The sequence below is a fragment of the Rhinolophus sinicus genome, chromosome 15 (assembly GCF_057876585.1).
Source record: "Rhinolophus sinicus isolate RSI-liver-muscle chromosome 15, RSI-T2T, whole genome shotgun sequence".
NCBI classification, from domain to species: domain Eukaryota; kingdom Metazoa; phylum Chordata; class Mammalia; order Chiroptera; family Rhinolophidae; genus Rhinolophus; species Rhinolophus sinicus.
The window spans coordinates 109,316,129-109,340,345 of record NC_142515.1 but is presented as its reverse complement, the minus strand read 5'-3'; the positions used below and the strand labels follow the sequence as shown (position 1 = coordinate 109,340,345).

The window sequence follows — 24,217 nt, the reverse complement described above, 5'->3', positions numbered from 1 at the left end:
GAAATATTATTATACTTATTAATCCATAACTTAATTTCATATTGAAATGTTTTCTTTGGGTGCCTTTTATTTAACTTTGATTCTGCAAACAAATTGATCCTGGGTGAATTGAGAAAGAATATCTTAACAATTAGCAAATGCCTTAGATATACTACTTAATCTTTAGAAATTTCATTCACTAATGTAAAAAATTGTGATTGCAGTAATGGCTTCCATGACAATTCTTTTGAGGAATAATATATGTAATGTATATTGCCCCACAAAACTTGTATTGGGTGTGAATATTCACTAGTAGTGGTTGGAAACCCTATTATGTGAAGTATAAATGAACAAACTACAGAAGGGAAAATCATTTCAAGTCAAAGTCCTCCCAACGGTCTACAAGGCCCTGCATGATCTCTGAGTCCTCTATGTCATTTTCTCCTATTCTCCCTCTTGCTTACTCTGTTTCAGTCCTGCAGGCCTCTTTGCTATCCTCTGAACGAACCAGGCCGGATCCCACTAGATTTTCTTTTTTTTCTGAAATGCTTTGCCCCCAAATATACAAATGCCTACCTCCTCTATTTAAGTCTTTGCCCAAATGATGCCTGATTTTACCTGCTGTTTAATACTGCAACTTACTCCCAATTCCCTCTTACTCTGCTCTGCTTTTACTTTATTCAATAGCTCTTATCACCATCTAACATATACTATACATTAGTTATTTATTATTTGTGTTATCTCTCTATATCTTTGCTGGAATGAAGTCTCACAAGAAAAAGCATGTTTGTGTTTTAGTTCACTAACATATCCCAATAGAAAAGTCTGTGGCACATAATACTCAATAAAAAAAAAAGTGTGTTGAAGGAGCAAATAAAATATCTGAAGAGTGATTGTATACAACAGCACAATGCTTCAGAAGGCAGAATTAAGATTCATAATTCTGGATAGACATAAAGGGGCAGATCTGTGTTCAATATACAAATGACTTTCCAAAGGAAGGGGTTTTTCAACTTTGTCATGCAATCAAATCACCCACAGAGCTTGTTAAAAAACAAATGTCCTGATCCCAGATCTAAGCAGAGCCTGGAAGAACTGGGAAGCAGAACCTGTAGAATTGGGTGATGTTTTACACCCAGGTTCAGAAACCACTGTTCTAAACTTGTAATCACTGAAATATTCAAGTAGAGACTGAAAGACCACATGTTACAGATATTTAGGGAGAAATGTCTGTATCTGTACTTCAGGCAAAGGCAGGGCTCAAAGATTCTATGATTTTATCAGATCAATTTCTAGATTGATTAGTAAATTGTATTTTGTGCTATATTATTTAGAAAATGCTGACTTTACTTTCCATCAGCCTTTGTTGTTTGGTTGGGATGTATGCCTCTTAAGAGGAATAGAAATATAGTTCTAAGTATCTCATATTAACGTTTAACTCTTACACGGAAGTCTCATTACACATAAGAATATAGGTTGGAAATTTCTGACTTATTTTAGAAGTCACTATTATTTCATTTAATGAAGATAATAGCAATTCACTCTTAATTATATTTAGAATCAATAACAGGACTTCTGAGTAAGCAACCCATGGGATAACCATAATTCAAAAGAGGGTTGAAGTCAGGTTAATAGTCTGCAACTGAGAGCAACCCTAATTTAATAGTCAATATTAAGCTGAATATTCTCTTTTCATATAGAAGGCAGTATATAACATAAAACATATTTTCACTATGAAATAAGCAAATCAATTTCAGAAAAATGCCGGTTGCCTTTTAAGTGGTGGTTTATGTAGGTATAAAGTGAAATTGAATCATGATAAAATGACAAATGAAAACAAAAAGTGACGTGAGCAAAAAAACAGCACTCACGAGTCCTTTAGCAACCAAACTCTTCCTCTTCTAAACCCTTGAGTACATTTGCTTTGCCCGCTGGTTGGATGGAAGGATCAGAAGACTCATTTCTCTGTTCTCCAGTTGGATAGAATTACCTACATTGAATTTCTTTCCATTCACAACTATCTACAAAGAATACTTTTCTTTTGCATAGAAAGATATTTTAAATTAATCTGTTTGGTAGGGTTTTTTTTTTATGTTTACCATTATGGCATAAATTTGTGTGGAAATTATTTAAAAACAATTAGCAATATAAGGAAAAATAGTCACGTGTGTGTGTTTTACTGTATTTGAGTATATTTGTCTGACACATTGGATGAAAATTAGCATACCAAGAATTGGTTAGATTAACAAATTTATAATTGAATCTACAATAGCTCTTTTACTGTATAATCCTTAGTTTTAAGCATTTTTGTCAAAATGGGTACAATATACAAAAAACTCAAAGGGACACTTACCTGCCTCACAATTTTCAGTCACAATCCCTTTATACAGATGGTGGCTGAAGGAAATTTTTACATCTTCTCCTTCCATGTGAATGACCAAGAGACCAACGGTTGTCCTAGCTGGGACCCCTTGGTCCATAACTTTTACCTGCAGCCAGATCGGAAAGTATTCTGAAGATGGGTTTTGCTGAAGTTGAATTTCTCCTGTATATTTATCAATAGAAAACATTGACTGGGTCTCCGCAAAACTAAAAATAACAGTTCCATTGGGCCCCGAGTCTGGGTCACTGGCTCTCAGAATGGCAGTCGTCTGGTTTGTAGGTAACGGAGGGGAAAGAAAAATATCAAAGGGATTCTGTTCCCAAATTGGATCATTGTCATTTACATCAGTGATGTGCACTTCTATAGTTACTGTGGTGCTTCGTGAGCCCTGGATGCTACAGTCTCTGGCCACAGCCCTAAATGTATGCTGAGATCTGGCTTCTCGGTCGAGGGTCTGGGCAGTTCTCAAAATCCCCGCCACAGGATCAATGGTGAAGGCACCAGAAGCCTCATCTGTCAGGAAGTACTCAGTTTGCCCATTCAGGCCTTCATCCGTGTCCACAGCAGATAGCACCAGCACCACTGTTCCCACTTGAGCATCTTCTCTCACGGAGGACTGGTAATGAAGCGTGGGAAAGGAAGGGCTGTGGTCATTGTCGTCCATAACGCGAACTCGCAACTGCACGACAGAGCTCCTAGGTGGATCCCCCAGGTCAGAGCACAGGATGACAAGGACAAAATGGTTGACCAGCTCCCGGTCCAAAGCACACGTGGTTGAGAGTTCTCCTGATGTTTCATTAACAGCAAAGTATTCATCAGTATTTCCATCTATTAAAGAAAACAGTCAAAATTCATTTAAATTGAAAAATTAGCAGCTTTGGTTATACATACATATATATATTTATAAATGTATATACACACACACACATATATATATACATATATTCATTCATTCAACAAATATTTATCTCCTGATTATTACATCACAGCACTTTTGTAAGTACTAAGGATAAACAGTGACATGATAAAGTTCATGCTCTCATGAAGCTTCTGTTATCGGGGGGATAAACAAAATAATGTAATTCAGTGTCTATCTTAATTCCTCTATAATTACAACACTTGCTTTGACTGATTTGCAGAAGTATGATTTTTTTTTAAATGAAACGATAGTAGGCAGGGATAACAGACAGGATATAATATCCATTTTTAGGTGTCAATCAAAAATCAACAGATTAATGGTGGTAATTTTCTCGATTGGTACTACAGTCTATGCCAGCTATATAATACTGCTGTAAGCTCCTCTTCCCATTTCCATGGCTCTTTGGGCACGATCATCTCACTTCTGGTAGAGATGGTGGAGCACTTGTCTATCCCTTCCACAACATAAGCGAGCACAATATTGCATTCTTCCCTGCAGCCTTCCCTTTACTACTGTCCATGGTACTAAGTGGAATAAAAGTTAAAACTGAACACAGGGACAAAGCCTTCAAAGACATTTGAAAGTCACCCTGAATGAACATTAGTCAGGAAAAATGTAGCTCCGTGACTTGCTGGCGATTTTCTTTGATGAGCGACATATTTTTGGATGAGGCACATTATTCCCAATAGTATGGGAACTTACTTGAGGCAACTCACAGGGGAAGAAGTGGAATGGCATTTAGAGAACACGGTAGCCATAGGTAGTGCTGGGGGCGGGGGGCCTGAGGAGAAGGGACTTGTATTTATTAATAAGATATGGTAAATTTGTACCAAACATAGGGATAATCTGACAAAGCACATTTCTGTAGTGTTTATGGTTGGTAAAGCAAATCATTCACTCTGCAAACATTTAAGGAACATCTGTCATGTGCCAAGTATGCGCCAGATGCTGGGACTATGAAGAGAGTAGGACACGATCCCGGCCTCCAAGAGTGTATAGCGCAGGAGGACAGGTGGGTCAGTACCTGGATTATTAAAGTACAGTATGAGAATCATACATACAGGGCGCTGGGAAGCACAGAGGAAGGACACACAGTCCTGTGTTAGGATGGCTGGAAACGCTTATTTGAAACAGTGACATCAAAACTAACTCCTGAAGGGGAGGAAGACAGGCGACGCAATTCAGAGAGGGGGAAGAGGAAGAAGGTAGAGGATAGAATCTGTGTTATGTCCCAGAAGTATGAGAAATTAACGGCAGCAAATATTTTGTGTGTCTAGATCACAGGATTCCTTGGGTATTTGAGCATCGAGGGTAGGGAGAGAGTTGGCAGTACAGAAAACATGAATTTAGTTGGTGAGCAGGGGTCAAATCATGAAGTGCCCTGTGTACACTGCTGAAGAGTCTATACTTTATCTTGAAATTTATGGGACGTCCCTGAAGGATTGTAGACAGGAAAGTGTCATGAATCACATTTCTGTTTTAGGAAGAGTACTGGGCAACGATGTCAAAGCTTGATTAGAATACAGGAGGTTAGGAGACTATTACACCAATCTTTTTGAGGAATAAGGAGGTTCTGAAATCATCTGTGCATAGAGGAAGTGGACACGTTCCAAAGATATTAAGGAGGAAAAATAAGGAATAAGCAGGAAGAATTCATGATGGGCTTAGATGAAAATCTGAAAGGTGTTTAGACCAGTTGTCTTTCAAATGAGGTCTGTGTGCTCCCAGGTTATATGAAGCTTTCCAAGGAGAACCTGGGAACAAGTAGTTTTAAGGTAATTTCACGAAGCTCAGTTTACATATCTTTAGTCCTAAAATTGTTCTGCGTGAGAAATCACCTAGGATCATATGGGTTTATTTTTCCCACGTTCACTTTTGCAATCACTGGACGCTACAGTCTCTGGCCATGGCCCTTCTTTCAAATTATAAAAGCTCACCTCTGACTCATCCCAAACTGACCAAAGTATACTGCCCCAGGGTGTAAAAAGTTTCTGCCAAGTAAAGGAGCATTCCCAGTACTGGAGTTTGTTGCTGAAACACTGATTGACTTTAATGCCTGGGAAATACATCCTTCTATAATTGGAGGGGTCTTTGCTATGAACTAAATTGTAGGACCTGTTCAAGTTTCTAAGTGGTAAATAAATAAAAACCATTAATTGATTTGGGGGCATATAACTCAGAAGAGTTACTGCTATAACAATAATCCCTTTTCCATGTAAAAATGTGAACAAGGATTTTCAGCGCTGACTGTGTAGCAAGATTCTTTTCAGGGCAAGTTGAGAAAAAAAAAAAAAAAAAAAAAAGCTGAAGATCACTAGCAGAGACTGCAGAAGAAGCCAGAACATGATTGGGATGGGCGAAAAGGTGGTGATGCTAAGTTCAGTTTTGGACAAATTGATAATGTGATGCTGTTGGATAAAAAGATTGGGGTCTTTGAGGCTGTCAGGAAAAATTATGAAACTATTTAAAATGGGAGGAAAAAGATAAGTGGGTGTCCTGGGGACAAAAAAAAAAAAAAAAAATTAAAAGATTAGTGGGTATCCAGTCTGGCTTTTCCATCAGTTATCTTCCGCCTTCATTGTCTTTCAGCGATTTTACTATTCTGTAAATTGTTGAAAACTGATAATAATGCTAATGGTGTGTGTGTGTGTGTGTGTGTGTGTATGTCTTGGAATTGTCCTTGAACTGATTTAACATCTTTTTGGTTTGTTCGTTAGTTAAGTAGTTAAATACAAATCTTTGGCAGTTGTTAATTTTATATTTGTAGGAGAGTCATTACTTAAAAAACAAAAGTCCTTTAATGGGACTGAGATATAGGATACAGATAAAGATAGGGTACCAAGGTAGCTGAAGACAGAGACTGGATGGAATGATGCAGTAAGAGTGTGTCCGTGAGAAAAGAAAAAGGATAAGCACAAAAGACCCAAGGAACTCCAACAAGTCAAAGGACCACCAAAATAACAAAGACATCGGAAAGGCTTGTCTGGAAGGATCAGGAGAAAGTGGCTTTCTGAAGTCAAGGTGAGACCAAGGGCCAGGACACAGTGCACAAAGCCACAAAGCACTACAATTAAATGAAGAACTGAGAAGGATCCACTGGATTAGCAACAAGATCCTTAGTGTCTTTTGCGGGGTGACACCCTTAGTGGGGTGACTTCAGTGGAATACATATTGCAATGGGCTAAGGAATGTAAGTGGGGTAAAGACAGAGAAACCAGAGTGCAGATGCTTTTAAGAAGCTTGATTGTGAAGGAAAAGGGATAGTGAGTGAAGAAATACATCTGAGGGGAGATGCTTCTCAAGATGGGAAAGACTGGTAAAAAGTGATGGCAAAAGTCAGAAGGGGAAATGTTGACAATACTGGAAAGAGAAGTGAATCACCATAAGGAGCGTCCTTGATGCAGTGGAAGGGGACAGGAGGAAGTCCTGGATTGTTTGTAATTGGTCCTCAACAAGTATAGAAATTGAGAGTATTTAGAAAATTTTATAGCAACTTGACAGAATAATTTTATGACTGCATAATACAACAATAAGTATAAAAAATTGGGACTTGTATTTTGTACGCCTTTTATTCTTTTTCCTGGTAATACATTTATTGTATTTTACAAAAGTATCAGTCATGACAGATTGGAAATTTAAAAAATATAAAACTTAAAAAAAAATATATATATATATATATATAAACCTTGGTCCTTAACCACAGATAGTTTTAGAAGTTCTAGAAAACAGGTGGAGTTTACAGAGGAAGAAAAGTATCTATTTCACTGCAACAGATGAGAAAGAGATAAGAATTAGGCTTATTTATGTAAATTAGTTTGAGGGAGTATTATTCTTTAGGAAGGCAGCATGACATTATATATAAATATTTAAAATATATATGATCTTGGATGTGATAATTCCACTTACATTTATCATAAGGAAATAATTGGATACGTTTTATTCAGTACAGTATTTTTATAATAGTAAGACTGTTCAATATTTAAATGACCATGAAGAAGGTTGAGTGAAATAAATGATATTAAACGTATGCATAAGAGACATCATTAGAAATGATAAGATATATGTATATTCACTGACATGAGAGATGTACACAGTATATGAGTTTTGAAAATGACGTAACAAACTAGCATATATAAATTATCCAATAATTATAAAATTGGGTCTGCATTCACTAAGGTTTATGGAAAAGTGTTTTTCAAAATATCAAATGAATTATCTTTGCAAGATATAAGATTTTTTGTGTTGTTACTTTCATTTTTCATAACTTGTGTATATATTCTACAATAATTATATATCATTCTATAATCAGGGGGAAAGGCAAGAAAACTCTTCATTTTGGAGTAAAATGGGTGGTACAAAGGAAACATAGCCTAGTTATAGAATTTTTAGCAAATAGACAGTGATAGCTTCCAGGAGCTAGTCTTAAATCCATTTTTACAAGAACTTTTAGCAGCTTCTCTTCATTAGAAGCAGTTTCTGAAGCATTATTTTGTCAACTCCTATCATTTTATCTACTCCTTGATATATGCTAAAAATTAGGTTCATTAATCATTTTTTTTTTTAGGTGAATAAAATGTGACTCTCTCAAGTTGACCACGTTAATGCTAAAGTTATTTTGTCAGAAATCCTACGCTTCTGATCGAAAGGGAGCAAATATCACAGAATTATCTTCTCAGGAAGAAGTTCCTAAACACCATGATCTGTGGGGTATGGTTGGAGATCTGAAGTATTACATTGGTATTCAGATCTGGGAATTGTTTGCCCACTCATATCCTCTAGGTTCCATTTAGAAAGACCTGAAAAGAAAGTCTGAATTGCTCAAAATAATAAAAATAAATGATCATAAGAGAGAACCAAAGTAGGAAAACACCAAATCTGTTTCATCTGTACATCCACTAATGTTAAATAATATAGGGCAATAAAATATATTGCCCTATAGAAAAGTTTACAAGAGTTGTTGACAGAATATTTTTAAAGAACTTGAGGGTAGTCATTCCAAATAGCTGTGGGAAGGAGGTAGAGAGGAAACCCACGGCACATATCAGTGCTTTTTGGGTGTGTATTTTGTGGACATTGCAGTAGATACAATAACAGAATAATCACCATACAGTATCTATCAACTCAGTCGGTATCCTGGAGGGAATTTTAATAAAGACGGTACTTACCAATTATGTGATACTGAACAGCTCCGTTATTGCCAGCATCCATATCAGAGGCCAAAACAGTATAGACAACTCCTGGATTTTGGTTTTCCAGAATCTCGATGTCATGAATGGGGACAATAATCTCTGGCACATGATCATTTTCATCTTCCACAGTACAGAGAATGGTTGTGGTGCCAGACAATGAAGGAACTCCCCCGTCTCGTACAAGTACTGACACGGAATAAAAGATGCGCAGATTGTGGCTGTTAATTCATACCTAAAATATATTGCCCTTAAGTAGACAGTATCAGACCAAACTAACCAGGTGGAATTGGGTCAATAACATTTTATTTAAAGACACCCTACTGAAATGTAAAATTTCACCACTAAACCTCTTGCTACCTATTTTTTCCTTGTTTGTTTAGCAGAGTCAAGGGCCCCCTTACCTCGAAGGATGAAGACGTCCTGAATTTCTCTGTCAAGTGTGGTGGTTGTCACCACCTCTCCGGTGTCAGGATTTATCTCAAACAGCCCAACTGATGCACCTGGCATGATTTCAAACTGAAGCTTAGAATTGATTCCTTAAGAAAAATATAAAGAAACCTTTTAGCAGTTATCCCTTTGGTATCCACTCGCCTGTCTGTTCTCCTATTCTTTTTGCTATGAACATGTTAGGTGATAGATGAAAAAGGCAAGACTTTTAAACAACCATCACATTACGGTTAAAAAAAAGAAAACAAGAAACCCAAATCAACTTTTTTGGTTGTTCTTGCTAAATAAAAGCCTCATGGGCTGAAATGCTTGATTTTCAAAAGTCTTATGAGACTTCCCCACAGTGAATGCTTAAGATTTTTTCCCTCCCATAAAAAATGTCTTATGAGTGTGCAACCCTACAACATATTCCTAATTACTCCTTCTAACACCCTGATTGTGATTTCATGACATAATTATAAGCTGACAGGGCAAAGGACAGTTTCTGTAGACTGACTTCCTATCAAAGCTTGTGTTCAGTTACAGTACTCTCTTATTCTCCAGTGCAAGAGGCAAGCACGTCGAGTTGCCTCTTTGTGTATGGTTGTTTTGTTTTCTGCGTAGTATTCAGTCTCCTATCTGCAGTGAGAAATGTGGTACCGCACTATTACGCATTTTGAATATAATTCTTCCCATATTTTTGTGGTTTCATTTCTCCCCTGAGAAAAGTATCAGGCCATTTCCATCACTGGTTGTAAAGACCATTTATACCGTTAACTATGATGTGTTTATCCCATGCCATCATAGCTTATTTGCACTTTACACAAGTTCTTTTTAATCATTTTACTCTGTTCTTTTCTTAGCTGACAAGAATCTAGGTATAGATATAGTACTTAAAATATAGGATTGTATACTTCAATACAAAATGGAATACTGTTCTTTGGTCTTAACGACAACAAAAAAATCAATTATAAACTTCTACCTTGCCAGTCTTAAAAAGTGAATTTGCATTCCACTATGATCTAGTGGATATAATATAGGACCGAGTGCTGGAAGGAGTGGAATGTAATGTTAGTTTTATATAAGAATAAATATACATGTCTTCTTACTCTGTCACTTGAAAGAAAAAGGCTATTTGAAATAATCTGCAGGCATTTTAATGACTTTGAAAAAAGCCTACGATAGGATCAATGTATTTGATATGATATGGTCAGAAGTCACCAAAATATTTCATTCTATCATTAGGTATTAGACATAGTGTTACATTAATCATTACTTAATAATCATAGTGATTACTTTGCTCTCATAAAGATCACATACTCTCTTCTATAGCCAGGATCGAATTTCTAAAAATTATAAGTTGATAAAGTTTGTCATTCTTGTCTACCTCTTACTACAGTATAACAATGGGAACAATACCATCTTATACTTACTTTCCTTGTTCCTCAAATATTTGGTGAGCAAAATCAGGTGACAAACATAGTGCTGATTTGCCAAAGAGAAAGTGGTGAATCAAATAGGTAAAGCCACTACTTTCATGGAATTGTTATGGAGAATAGTACCTTTTAATTTTGAAATAATTTCCCTTACTTACTATGATTTTATTATAATTATAAATTACATTGTATTATATATACTCTTTTAATTCCCAACATTTGTCAAACCTAGAAAATATCTTCAAATGTTTAAACAAACTCAAATCTTTATATTTTCCTTCCTTCCTTTGTTCGTCCCTTCTTTCACATGTTATTCTCTAATGTGCTTTCCCACTATAACCAATAGTTCCCTGACTTTTTAGAAACTTTCAGATCTTATTATTTCTATTATTCTATATTATCTTTATCCCTAAGATAACAATCCATTTACCTTCAATCCTCCTAGTGTATTATTAAAGATAAACACGATTGTTGTAACTGTAGTTTGCACACACACATTTTCACACCCCAAACTTCACACCCTTCACAACTTAAATAATGTGAACTAAATTTTAAGTATTTTACTATAGATCTTTTAGAATTCAGTTAGTGCCTTGCTTCTTCCTCCACATACCCTTGTAATGCACCAGAACAAACAGAGCATCATCAAACTTGAAAACTAAGAAAACAAAAATAAAATAGAGATTACTTAGTCGAATTCCATTACCTTACTAAGCAAATTGGAGATCTGGATCTGAACATATTCTGTGATATACTTATGACACACTCCTAGTGAGGGATGTGTGTGTATGTGTGTGTGTGCGTGTGTGTGTGCACCTATGTCTGTGCACCCATATGGATATCTGCTCTTAGACTTCAAGACCTACAGCCTATGACCCACTCTGCCTTAAGTCTTCCACTCTAGAATACCCCTCCTCCATTCATTTATTTCTCTTTCCAGGCCAGCCCTATGAATTCTCACTTTAGCAACCTTGCACATTTCCTTAGGTCCCATGGTTTCTTGCCAAAGATGTCCAGCAAAGAAAGCCTCAACCCAAAATCATTCCAACCATCTCACGCCTGCCTTGAATATCCAGCAGAACACTGGGACTGAATAAAATTTCACAACAGCGTAGATTGAGGCCACTGAAATGTCACTGTTGTCTGGCGACCTTATCAAATTTCCTTGGTCACCCCTCTCCCATCTGTGTCTCCTACCCAAACACCTCCTGGCTCACTCTCCGAGATTATGCCCCTTCCTATTTCCCAGAGACAGTGGAGGTACTAGACTCCCTCAACTTTCTGCGTCTGTGTTCAACTCAACCTCTGGCTTTCTGTCTCAATGGCAAAAGTAATTCTTCAAATATTCTCTCTTGAAATTTTCTTGTCAATTCTTGTCTTTCCCTTAAATAATATTATTCTCAAGTTATAAAAATCAAGATTTTTTTCCTTCTCTGTATAGCCAAGCTTCTTTCAAAAATGCCATCCATTCTCTGCAGCTAGTTTCAAACCACTACCATACCTAACTACTCTTTCTACTGTCACCAATGACATTCTGGTTATTTTTAATCCCTATTGGCCATTTTCAGTTCTTACCTTCAGACATTGCTTACTCATGTTAAAAATAACAGAAAGGAAGGAACAAAGGGAGAGAGGAACAGGAGGGAGAGAAAAAGAAGGAAAGAGGGAAGAAGAAAAAGGAATTCATTGTCTCTCCCTCCCAATCCACTGGCTTCAGTATCCACTCATATGCAGATGACATCCATGTGTCTGCAATGAGCTCCAGTCATTTAGTTGTTTCATTAATTCACTCATGCATGCATGCATGAATTCATGTTCTTTTATGTAATGCATATTTACTGAGTCCAGGCACTGCAAAGGTACCACTGAACAGTAAGTAATTATCTCAGCCTTCAGAATTCCCCTCTAATGGGGGAGATTGTTAATACACTGAATTACAGACAGTGTGGTAAAATGCATTAAATTACTGAGGAAGTGGATCAGGGAAGACTTACTACATGTAGATAGTTCATTAATTATGCCATTCAATAAACATACACAGAGAGTGATAGTAGGTGCCAAGGTACCATGACAGGTACTAAGAATATAATGGCTAGCAAGAAGACAAATTCTCTGCTCTCACAGTGCTTACAGTATAGCACTGGATACAGATAAGTAAGCAAGAAATTACAATTCCACATGATAAGAGATGACTAAATATAAGTTGCCTTTTCTATAAGCTGAGACCCTAAAGATGAATAGGACTGAATGGGTAAGAGGGAAGAAAGAGTGTTGGCCCCAAAGGGACATCAGAGGGAGACTGAGAGTCAGAAGGAGAGGGGATAGGACTTCCTTCCTCCTGTTTGCTTACTGACCCTATCAACAATGCCATTTCACCTGGCTTCAGTAACTGCTCACAGCTTTCACTCTCTTTGGCCCTCCCAGGACCAGGCTCTCCAGGGCCCCTTCTCTCATTTTCTTCTTAGGTTCTGAAAATCTCAACCTCTTCTCCTTGTTTCCCAGTATCAGAGGTGGTAGCTGCTCCCTACAGTTATTTTTCCTGAGTTACTTCAAGATTCCCTTTTTGCTCACCTAGTCTTCCAACATCTATTTTGTAACATCTGGTTTTCTTGACTGCACCTGACTGATACAGTACTTGGTACCAGGAGTGGGTTCCAGGTAACAGGGACTCTGGGACTAGTTTGGTTATATCGTTGGCCTTGAATGCGTTGCTGAGCTCCTTGCCCAGGGGAAATGGAATACTAGTCATTTATCACTTGCAATTATATCCCAATCAATTCAATTATCACCTGTGTTTGACTATGATGAAGTGACTGCTAAAGGATTCGAATTCCTTAGAGGACCAAATGGTGCTGACTTGGGCCACATAATGAAAAGGAATACGATGTGAGATGGCTGTTTCTGAAGGTACTAGGAACTTACAAAAAGAAAATTACAAGCTGAGGCTTTAAACTCTCAGCTCAGTCATAGTTAGAAAACCAAAAAGCTTCTGGTTTTTATGGGACTCCTAAAATTAATCTCCTTAAAGATCAGACCCAAATTGAGTGGCAGATACAAGGGGTAACTTCTTACAAGAGGATGCCTACTGACCTGAATATCCACTGGAGTCAGATCTCAACATACTGCAGGCCTCCACATGCAAATCTGACTCAGTCAGAGATGGCTTATAGTTCCGAAAGAATATCACAAGTTTTCTAATTTATATTGGAATAAACCTGGAGAATATGTGTGGAAGTCATTTCTAAGGATGTGAGATCCAGGAAGATGAAATTTAACTTTGGTTTAGGCCAGATTTACTTATGTGGTGTGCTTACCATAGATTCCAAATTTTACGTGTTAGCTCATAGAGTTATGTCTCTTGACAGTTTCTTTGATTGACTCGACTCAGTAATGGCCTATCCTCATTGAGGCGGAGATGCCAGATCTTCCCTTGCATACTATAACGATTCTAAAAGCTTAAGGAAATGGGAATGTTAAGATGGATTTACCATGGATGCCATGCCCACCATCTTCCCCACTACATTCCCTGAATTCAGAGGACTCTCCCTTCATAAAGACCCTGAGAAAGACATGGGCTAGAGGGACACTGTCATCCCTTCAAAGCCCTCTGGGAGTTACTTGTCTCCATGTAGCCTGGGGATGATGATGTCACTGGTCCTGGGGACTGCCTTTTGAAGATGAATACTCTATACCCATTTTTAAGGACTATCAGAAGTGATTTGCATTCACCCAGCAGGACCAGCAGGTACATCTTTAGGCGCTTCTTTCACTATCAGCCATCATACTCAGCAGAGATCAGCTTGGCACCCAGAAGAACATCACATCAATCCACTGCTTTGATGATGTCATATTGGATCCGATGAGTAGAAAGTAGCAAGTAACTTAGATGTCTTAATTAGATATATGTGTTAGACCAAAAGTCAGCAAACTACAGCCCACTGGCCAAACCCAGCCCCCACCTTTTGTAACGTTTTATTGAAACAGAGCCCCATTCATTGATTTATGTATTATCTATTGCTACTGTCTTGCTGCAATGACAGAGTAACAGAAACCCTATGACCTTCAAAGCTTAAAACATTGACTAGCACCCTTTACAGAGAAGTTTGCAGAATCCTGTCCTAGAGAAAAGAGTGAGAGAGTGAGAGGAGCTGAGAATAGTGAGGAAAGCTAGAGTCACTTCATAAATGCCTCGTTGTTAAGCTAAAAGAGAATAGAACCTTATCCTCAAAACCACGGGGGAATTCATAAAGAATTCTGACCGGAGAAGCATTCTTTTCAGAGATGCTTTTTAGGAAGATTATATTTCATGCAATCCCTCAACTATACAATGCCACACGACCCAGCCATTTCTAAAGCAAAAATAGGATCGTGCCTGGTTGATTGAATGAAGGAATTAATAGGTATAAATGAATGAATTCTGAAGCGTGAAAGCAACTTGAAACAGCTTACTTTGCAGAAGCTCCAGTTTCTCAGGTCACATAGTCAAAAACATTTACTGAGCTCCTACTTCATACTTTGTACTATGTGGGACCTGGATAAAAGTGGGTGAAAGATGTCCTGAATCTAGGAGAAGTTCACAGTCTAAAGGGCAGGCAGAGAAGTCAACAATTATACAATTCCAATACTGTGCATTAAATGAGTTCCAATACCGTATATTAAATGAAATGAGACTATGTATGAGTTTTAACACTGATTTTCTCTTGGTGGGTGAGGTTATGAGTGGTCCTTATTCTGTTTTCTTTTTCTGTGTACTATTTCATTAAGCCTAAGACCCCCCCTTTTTTTTTCCACATTTCTGAAATTAGATGCATTTCACAATTAATAGTGTCCTGGAGTCCATGAAATAGATGAAATACTGTCATGGCAGTGTCTCTCCTTTGCTGTATGTATAGGCTGTTGAGTGCAATTGTTCATCTAATGCTGAGACAGTTTCCAGGAAACCAGATGTATAGTTTATTCAAGATAAACCCAGGTAGAGAATACATTTCTATGAAATAGAGAATAAGCTCTCATTATAGAAGTCAACATTTTTGTAAGGCAATGTGCTGTTAAATTATTTTGTATTCGCCACTATTGAGCAAATGTATCATCCAGGAGTGAGTCATCTTCCCTGGGGGCAGGCACCCTTTTTTCAGAAGTGAAAGGGGCACCCTGTGGGAATATCTTTTCTCAGTAACAATGGAACTCTCGTTGGTGGCACCAAATGCTGCAGCAGTTTTAACATCTTAGTTAAAACCTGGTAGTTGTTTTTCCCTTTTAATACAAGAAAAAAACTGCTGTTAGAACTAGTGTGCGTCATATATCATAAACACTCAGTGCTTGAATTCCCATGGGTTTTGAAAGCCGACACTTTATGCTTACATTTTTTAAAACTGCGTTGTAGAATGCTAGAAAACATATGTTAAGCTTTTTAGTATTAAGTAATGCTATAGTATTTTTAAAAATACTACACACTATAAAGTAAACCATTCATAGATTCCAATGTGATGCCAGTTATGTTAAAATCTTGACTACGTCATTTAATTCTCATGCATAATCTTTTTTCATTGTTTTAACCAACAAGAAAAAAAAGAGAGAAAAAAAGACTGAGGGAAAATAAGTTCAAAAGATCATGCATACACACAAATGCACGTGCATTTACATAACCACTTGTTTAACAGATCTGGCCTCATTAAAAACATGAAGATTTCCAGAAAATTGAAATTGTCTCTAAAACATGTGAAGGTACATGAGATTCATGAAGATTCTAATGTGTATTTCCAACATCCATATACGCAGGATCAGAAAAACAATAATTTTACATCTAAATTCTCCATCCGGCAAACCATAATCTCCACAATAATGAACATACAATTTAAGTAACAGGTTGCAGACTATCAATTCTAAAAGAAAATAACACTAACCCTAGGCAACTTGACAGTAAAAATCAGGAAGCATTTTTATAGTAATCATCTTTAGTTGATATATGCACAAATCTGAAATTCTTTCCTCCCTCTTCAAACGTTAAAGCTAAAGAGATCCTTTTAGTAGAGTCCATTGTACAGAAAATTACAATTAAGAAGCTAAAGTAAGGTCAAGGGGAGACAGGATTTACACACTTTAGGGATTGCTAATTCGCACATCAGTGAAGATTTGGCATGTGTTTGAGTACTTTGGGAAGTGGTATCTAAGATGCCCAGAGCCCTGGGTGGCTCAATTCACACCCGAGCACACTCTAAAAGAACTTGCTTGAACTGGAATTATGGTGAAACACAGAGCTTGTGTATATTCTCCCTTGTTTCTGTTTCTATCACCCTAAAAATCATACTGCGAGAAATGTGCTAAATAATTTCTTCAAGCGCTGGTCAGGACAAGCAGTTGTTAACATATTCTAGTCCTGTGTCACTGAGCATAGTAAGAAAAATTGTTTGATCACACTGCCCCACTCTGGCCAAAAGAGAAAATTAGCCCTTAAAAATAATGTTTGTAGCCTCACATCCAAATTCATGTAAAATGCATTCATTAAAAGATGGTATTTTTCAAAAGGGCAAAGCATCTAAATGATATATAATTTAGACAAAAACTTCAAGGAAATGTATGTTTTACCACTTCGAAACAGGAGGAACATGCTATTATTAATTCTGTTTCTCCATAGAAACATCTATTAAAATTCCTATAAGGAAAGAACAAAATATTATACTGATTATATAATGCCACTTGCTATATACAAATGTGAATCTCAAAAGACTGGCTTATTAAACTATTCACATTAATTCAGATAGGAAAATTTGGCATATGTTGTTAATGGGAAATACTTCACTATAATTTTTATAATTATTTTATTTAAAATAAAAACAGAATATTATTAAAGGCACTGAAACTTAAATGCCAAAAAAGCCATAGTGAAACTGAAAAGCAATTCTAAGAAATTTACAAATTCCTAGCCAAAGAAACTGTTTACTTCAAAGTCATGTGTCACTAAAGTGGTTGACATATTACTAATAATAGTAATAATAGTAATGACAGAGCTAACATTTATTGACCATTTATTGTGCCAGACACTGGCCTTAGTTCTTTACATGTAATAACTCCTTAATACTTATAACAAAACTACAAATTAGACATTACTATTATCCCATTTTGCAGATAAACAAACAGAGGATTAGTAACTTGTTCAAGGTTACACAGCTTAAATAAAAGGCAGTTCTAGGATTCAATCCCAGGCAGTCTGATGCCAGCATCCTAATCTCTTCCCTTCTGCTGCATAGAGAGGAAATAACCATTTGCCTTCTTGTACTCAATGTATCTATTACACTCTGAAAAAAATGCGATACCTTGCCTATACTTTAGTTTATTATCAAGATGAAATCAATAAATGGTATGTTAATAGGTGTGTATCACTTTACCATAAACAATGATAAAGATCACTATAAGAAAATGCTAGATAAAAGCACACATTATCTTTACATGTGGATAAGTACGCCAATTAAAGAGATATTAGAAGTGTGAGATGACTACCAATTGTTTTAATTTTTCTGGGGGCATAACTAATTTACACTATGTCAATTTATATTTTTAGCATTAATTACCTAGTTTCCATATTTTAAAATTACCTGAATCTCTGTCCACAGCTTCAACCCTTGTGACAAACTCCCCTGGACTTTGGTTTTCTTTAACTGAAGCTTCATACAGGTGCTGCTTGAATACTGGTACCTCATCATTCACGTCATGAACAGTAATTGTCAAAGTCTGGGATGAAGAAAGTGCGGGGATGCCGTCATCCAGTGCCAGAAGGGTCAGAACGTGCTGAGTTTTTATTTCATAATCCAAAGAACAAGTTGTAGTTAGTAAGCCTATTTTGAAAGAGGAGAAAAGCAATATGTAATAAATATTCCTTAGAGATATCCTGCTTACTTAACTACCTATGCCAAACTTACCTAACTTGCTAAAAGTTCAGACGCCTTTTTTTGTTAAAGAATAAATCTTATTAAACTAACTTTAAATTTGTATATTATCTAAATAAGAAAAATAAAATATTTTTAGTCAGAAGAGCCATCCTAATTTAAACTGTAAGGATGAATGAGAATTCACAAGTAATCTATCATATACATAATCTACCGAGGAGACCACACCAAAATGTTTTCTCTACCCAACATCTACCTCCACTTAAAAAAAAAAAAAAAAAATTAGGTTCTAACAGTATACATTTTCAGGTCAAATGACTATTCATACTTAACATGACCAAGTTACAAGAAGGTGAGTCTGGCTATATTCTTTAAGATATTTAGACTTTAAGATATTTAGTTTTTGTTAAAGAGTTATAGTCTCTTTATACTTACTCTCAGTTAACAGTTTTGTTAACAAAAATAGTAAAGACTTTATAACACAGACAATAAATTTAATGAATAAAACATGTCTTCATGTTATTGCCATTTATGCATATAACTCATATAAACAAACTGTTATAAAGACTTGTACACATATAGCTGTTACATGATTACAATTGTCACATTTTTTTCTTTTAAGGCTGATGTTTGCTTCTCTAACACATGCTCATCCTATAAGAACTTTCTTTCACATAATTAAAGAGGTTTACTGCTTCATATTTGATGAAAGTTTCCCAATAATTGCTTATTACTTCATACTTCACAGACAAAAGCCACGGAAAAATTCACTATATCTTCTTAATAAGAACTATGAGCCTTCTGAAACAATAGCCCATCTTACATGAATACATTCAGTAATTATCATTTGATGTCTTTGAAAAATATCTCAACTGAAACAGTCACTGCAATTGTTCAAGATTCATGATGCCTATATTCCTGAGACACAGTTCTAATTTTATACATCCTCTTTAACAATCTGAAATAGAGCGTCCTTAGTCATTGTGGAAAACATTTTCAGTATCTTTGAAATAGGACCTTGGAGACTCTAGCTTTAACGGAAATCAGAAACTGGGTCTGGATTATTTCTCTGTCAGTTGGGCTCTTAGGTGGTATTCATGCATGCTTTAGAATGGAACCATATGTACAAGATTTAATAAATATTTTGATAAAATTTTTCAACAGTATATAGCCAGACTATAATCACGACTTCCAAATCCTACACATTTTGTCCCATTCCAAATTATGGTCTTACTAACAGTTGGGTCAAATTGTAAACATTGTTTTCTAAGGCTCATGCAGAAATTACTTTTTAGAGAATGAGATGGTAGTCCATCTCTTCAGTAGCTCCTGAAAATCAAGTTGAGGGAAGTTCATTTCCAATTTCCCAAGAATGACACTTTATACATACAACCTTCTATCAAACTAGATTAAAACTTTTAGTAGATGTTATCTTGCAACATTGGTGACAGCAAGACAAGTGACAAGTGAAGTGACAGTGACATTACTGCAGAGTACTTGACAGTGAATAAGTGCTTCTGCAAAAAACAAAATAGCACAGTAGATGTGAGAAATATGGGTCTTAATGCTCAAATCAATCCAACCATTCAAAACACATTATTTCCAACTACTTACAAATATGTTTGTATGACCTTAAAGATAAGTTTTAATACTAAAGTCTTTGAAAACGCTGGTGCTAATCATATTTTACCTTTTGGTACCATCTGCTACCCTCTGAGGAAACATAATACTATTATATATAGTCATCCTGTGAAATGTGAGCTAGCTACAAAGCATAGTCAATATTAACAAACAGGCCGGTTTTTGTTACAGTTCATTTTCTGAATACAACCTTTGTGCTTATCATATACGTAAATTAAAGGGTAAAGCAAGTCACATTTATTTAAAGCTTATGCACCTTGAGAACTATCATTTTAACAAAGGAAAATGAAAAGAATACATGCAAGCAAGTGATCAGAGGCTTTAATTGACAGTGACATATACGGTACCTGATGACTCATCTAGCATAAAGGCCATGTTTTCATTTCCTGAGAGGATGCTGTATGTTACTCTTCCATTCCTTCCTTCATCTGGATCCTGAGCAGTTACGTGGTGCACCAAGGAGCCCACTGTGGCATCCTCTTTGACATGAGCGATGGGGGAAGACATAAAAGTGGGGCTGTGGTCATTTACATCCAAAATCACTACCTTTGCCATTAGCGATCTCAATCGCCGGTCTGTCACATTCACAGCTTGATCAGATGCAGTTACTGTCAGGAGGACAGTTGGAACTCTCTCTCGGTCAAGAGGGGATGCAGTGACTAATGTGCCAAATGAGGGGTGGATGAGAAATGGGTTCATTCCGGGGTGGTGGGATTCAATGAAGTATTGTATCCTACTATTCAGAAAACTGCCATCCCCATCTTTGGCATTGAAGACATGTACCAGAGTCCCTACAGGGACATTCTCCTCTATGTTTATCACAATGAACTCGTCTTGGAAAGACGGGGAATGGTCGTTCTGATCTTCCACGTCAATACTGAGGAAGACCGTGCTGTTCAGGGGAGGAATTCTGCTATGGTCTTTAGTGACTACCCTGAAGAGATAATGAGATATCATTTCGTAATCAAGTGCCTTAGAAAGGAACAAGTCCCCTGTTGAGCTGTCGATTTCAAAGTGACCATCCTTGTCATCCACAGCGATGCTAAAATGTAACTTTCCATTATGATGTTGCTGAAAGTGATCAGGTGACTTTATCAAGCTCATGATTTTTGCAGGCTTCACGTTTTCTGGTATAACTAAATGTCTAATGTTCTGAGAAATGGTAGCTCCCCCTTTGGATAGTGGTATCACCTGGAATAAGAATTTTAAAAAAGCTGTTAATTTGGGGTATGTTTTAACAGTTGAGTCAATCCATGTGATGATATTATTTTGGAAGCTAATTCCTTCCCTTTTTGTGAATTACATGAAAATAGGTGAGAAAATTTATTTTTTTATTATATAATTCCAGCACGCCTCTGAAAATTGAAAATTGCATAATATCTAGGAGATTAGAAAGTACAGCATTTCCCACTTTCTGTTTGTTCTAATGTGTGAGATGATAGTTTGATGAGACCATGCTATAGTTTAACTGAACTATAGTCTTGTGATTCTTCAATGAGAATGTGGTACAGCTAGTTATCCAGATCGTTCTAAGTCCTAGACAGCACTATAATCATAATGACAACGTCTGTGTACTTCTCTGTATCGTGTGTCTTTGTTTATCTGAAACCAAAGACTTAAGAAATTATGATATAGAATTTTTTCCTAACCCACATACCCTCAATCAATAAAGAATATAATTTAGAAACAGAACTCTTGGGGATATATATTCTTGACTATTATACATACCAGTATTAATATTACTGATTATCATGTGCATGAACAAATATATCTGGCTATGCCTAGTCATCTTAGTTTTGATGGGCTAGTGTAATTTTTTCCTACTGTGAAGACTTCCCACAACTTGTTTGCTCATTCTAATTTAAGTAAAGGCTAAACGCAGTGTTCATATATGTCATGTGTTTTCACTCTATATAGCTGTATAAAAATCAAACAGAATCTTAGAACATCCTTCCACACTTTATGGTGATGACGAAACATTACCTGAATATTAATAACCGCCTGTCCTTGAAGTGGAGGCACTCCCTGGTCACTGGCAATGACAGTCATCTTATAGGAAGGTCTATAATCATACAAAAGTATTGTGGTTGTTCTTATTTCACCACTGTTGGCATCAATCTTGAAGTGATCAGAACTATCTTCTATATACACACACACAAAAAAGTATGAAATTAATGTTAATTGATAATGCAGGAAACATAAAATTAATTAATCCAAATACACCTGTGATCATTTGGAAGAGGTATCTGCCTTAAGCTTTGGGAGAGAATAAACATAAAAAAAATAGTAAATATATACACAAGAAACAACAGATTTTGAAAATTTTTAGTATGGAATTTTCAAATATATAAGAAAGTACACAAAATGATATAATGAACTCTCATGTGCTTATCACATAGATTCCATAATTATCAACTCATGGCCAACCTTTATTTCCCATTCATTGATTTGTTTCTCTATCCTTTCCCAGTACATATAAAAGTTATGTTTATACTCTGTAGTCTGTTAAGTGTGTAATACCATTATGTCTAAAACAATGAACACACCTTAGTTAAATAACACTTTACTGCTAAAAGTGCTACCCATCATCTCAACTTTTAGTAAGTCTTAGTATTTTTGCTTAGTGGAGGGTCTTGCCTCCATGTTGATGGCTGATCAGGGTGGTGGTTGCTGAAGGTTGGGGTGGCTCTGGTAATTTCTTAAAATAATACAGCCATCAAATTTGCTGCATCAACTGACTTTTCCTTTCACAAACAATTTCTCTGGAGCATGCAAGGCTGTTTAATAGTATTTTACCCACAGGAGAACTTCTTTCAAAATTGGAGTCAATCCTCTCAAACCCTACCACTGCTTTATCAACTAAGTTTATGTAATATTTTAAATCTTTCGTTGTCATTTGAACAATCTTCATAGCACCCTCATCAGGAATAGATTCCATCACAGGAAACCACTTTCTTTGCTCACTCATAGGAAGCATCTCCTCATAAAGTTTTATCACGAGATTTCAGCAATTCAATCACATCTTCAGGATCAACTTCTAATTCTAGTTCTCTTATTATTTCCACCACATCTGCAGTTACTTCTTCCACTGAAGTTTTGACCCCTCAAAGTCATACATGAGGGTTGGAATCAACTTCTAAATTCCTTTAATGTTGATATTTTGACCTTTTCTGTGAGTCACAGATGTTCTTAATGGCATCTAGAATGGTGAATCCTTTCCAGAAGGTTTTCAATTTACTTTGCCCAGATCCATCGGAAGAATCACTGTCTATAGAAGCTATAGCATTACAAGATGTATTTCTTAAATAATAAGACTTGAAAGTCAAACTTATTCCTTGATCCATGGGCTGCAGAATGGATGTTGTGTTAGCAGGCGGGAAAACAACATTAATCTCATCGTACATTTTCATCAGAGCTCTTGGGTGACCAGGTACATTGTCACTGAGCAGTAACATTTTGAAAGGAATGTTTTCTGAGCAGTAGATCTCAACTGTAGATTTAAAATATTCAGTAAGCCATCATGTTGTAAACAGATGTGCTGTCATCCAGGCTTTGTTGTGCCATTTATAGAGCATAAGCAGAGAGTAGATTTAGTATAATTCTTACTAGAATTTTTGATATGGTTAATGAGTGTTAGCTGCATTAGCCCTCAACAAGAGAGTCAACCTGTCTTTCAAAGCTTTGAAGCCAGGCACTGACTTCTCTTCTCTAGCTATAAAAGTCCTAGATGGCATCTTATTCCAATAGAATGCTGTTTTGTCTACATACTGAAAATCTGTTGTTCGGTGTAGCGACTTTCATTAATTATCTTAGCTAGATCTCCTGGATAACTTGCTGCAGCTTCTATATCAGCACTTGTTGCATCACCTTGAACTTTTATGTTATGGAGACTTCTTTCCCTAAATCTCATGAACCAACCTCTGGTAGCTTCAAGCATTTCTTCTGTAGCTTTCTCATGTCTCTCAGCCTTGATAGATTTGAAGAGAGTTAGGGCCTTGCTCTGGATTAGACTTTGGCTTAATGAAATATTGGGGTTGGTTTGGTCTTCTGTTCCGGCCAACTAAAACTTTCTCCATATCAGCAATAAGGCTTTTACTTTATCACTTGTGTGTTCACTGGAGTAGCACTTTTAATTTCCTTCAAGAACTTTTCCTTTGCATTCACAACTTGGCTAACTGGCACAAGAGGCTTAGCATTAGGGCTATCATCTCTTTCAACATTCCTTCCTCACTAAGCTTAATTATTTCTAGCTTTTGATTTAAAGTGAGAGACATGTGACACTTCCTCACACTTGAATACCTAGAGGTCACTATAGGGCTATTAATTGACCTAATTTCAATAGTTTTGTGTCTCAGGGAATA

General features: G+C 36.5%; 1 protein-coding gene across 3 annotated transcripts in view; it reads right to left on the bottom strand.

Annotated features, from left to right (window-relative positions):
• Positions 1-24,217, bottom strand: part of DCHS2 (dachsous cadherin-related 2) — a 275,852-nt gene that overhangs the window by 95,560 nt on the left and 156,075 nt on the right. For all 3 annotated transcript variants that reach the window (XR_016019065.1, XM_088792569.1, XM_019733266.3), the window contains 6 exons: positions 21,840-21,997; positions 20,204-21,047; positions 17,925-18,164; positions 8,872-9,006; positions 8,447-8,656; positions 2,333-3,190 (listed from right to left, as the gene is read on the bottom strand). Coding sequence is in view for 2 of the 3 variants with exons in the window: in XM_088792569.1 (XP_088648695.1) it covers positions 2,333-3,190; positions 8,447-8,656; positions 8,872-9,006; positions 17,925-18,164; positions 20,204-21,047; positions 21,840-21,997 (2,445 nt within the window). In the remaining variant the exon portion in view is untranslated. The remainder of the gene's footprint in view (positions 1-2,332; positions 3,191-8,446; positions 8,657-8,871; positions 9,007-17,924; positions 18,165-20,203; positions 21,048-21,839; positions 21,998-24,217) is intronic.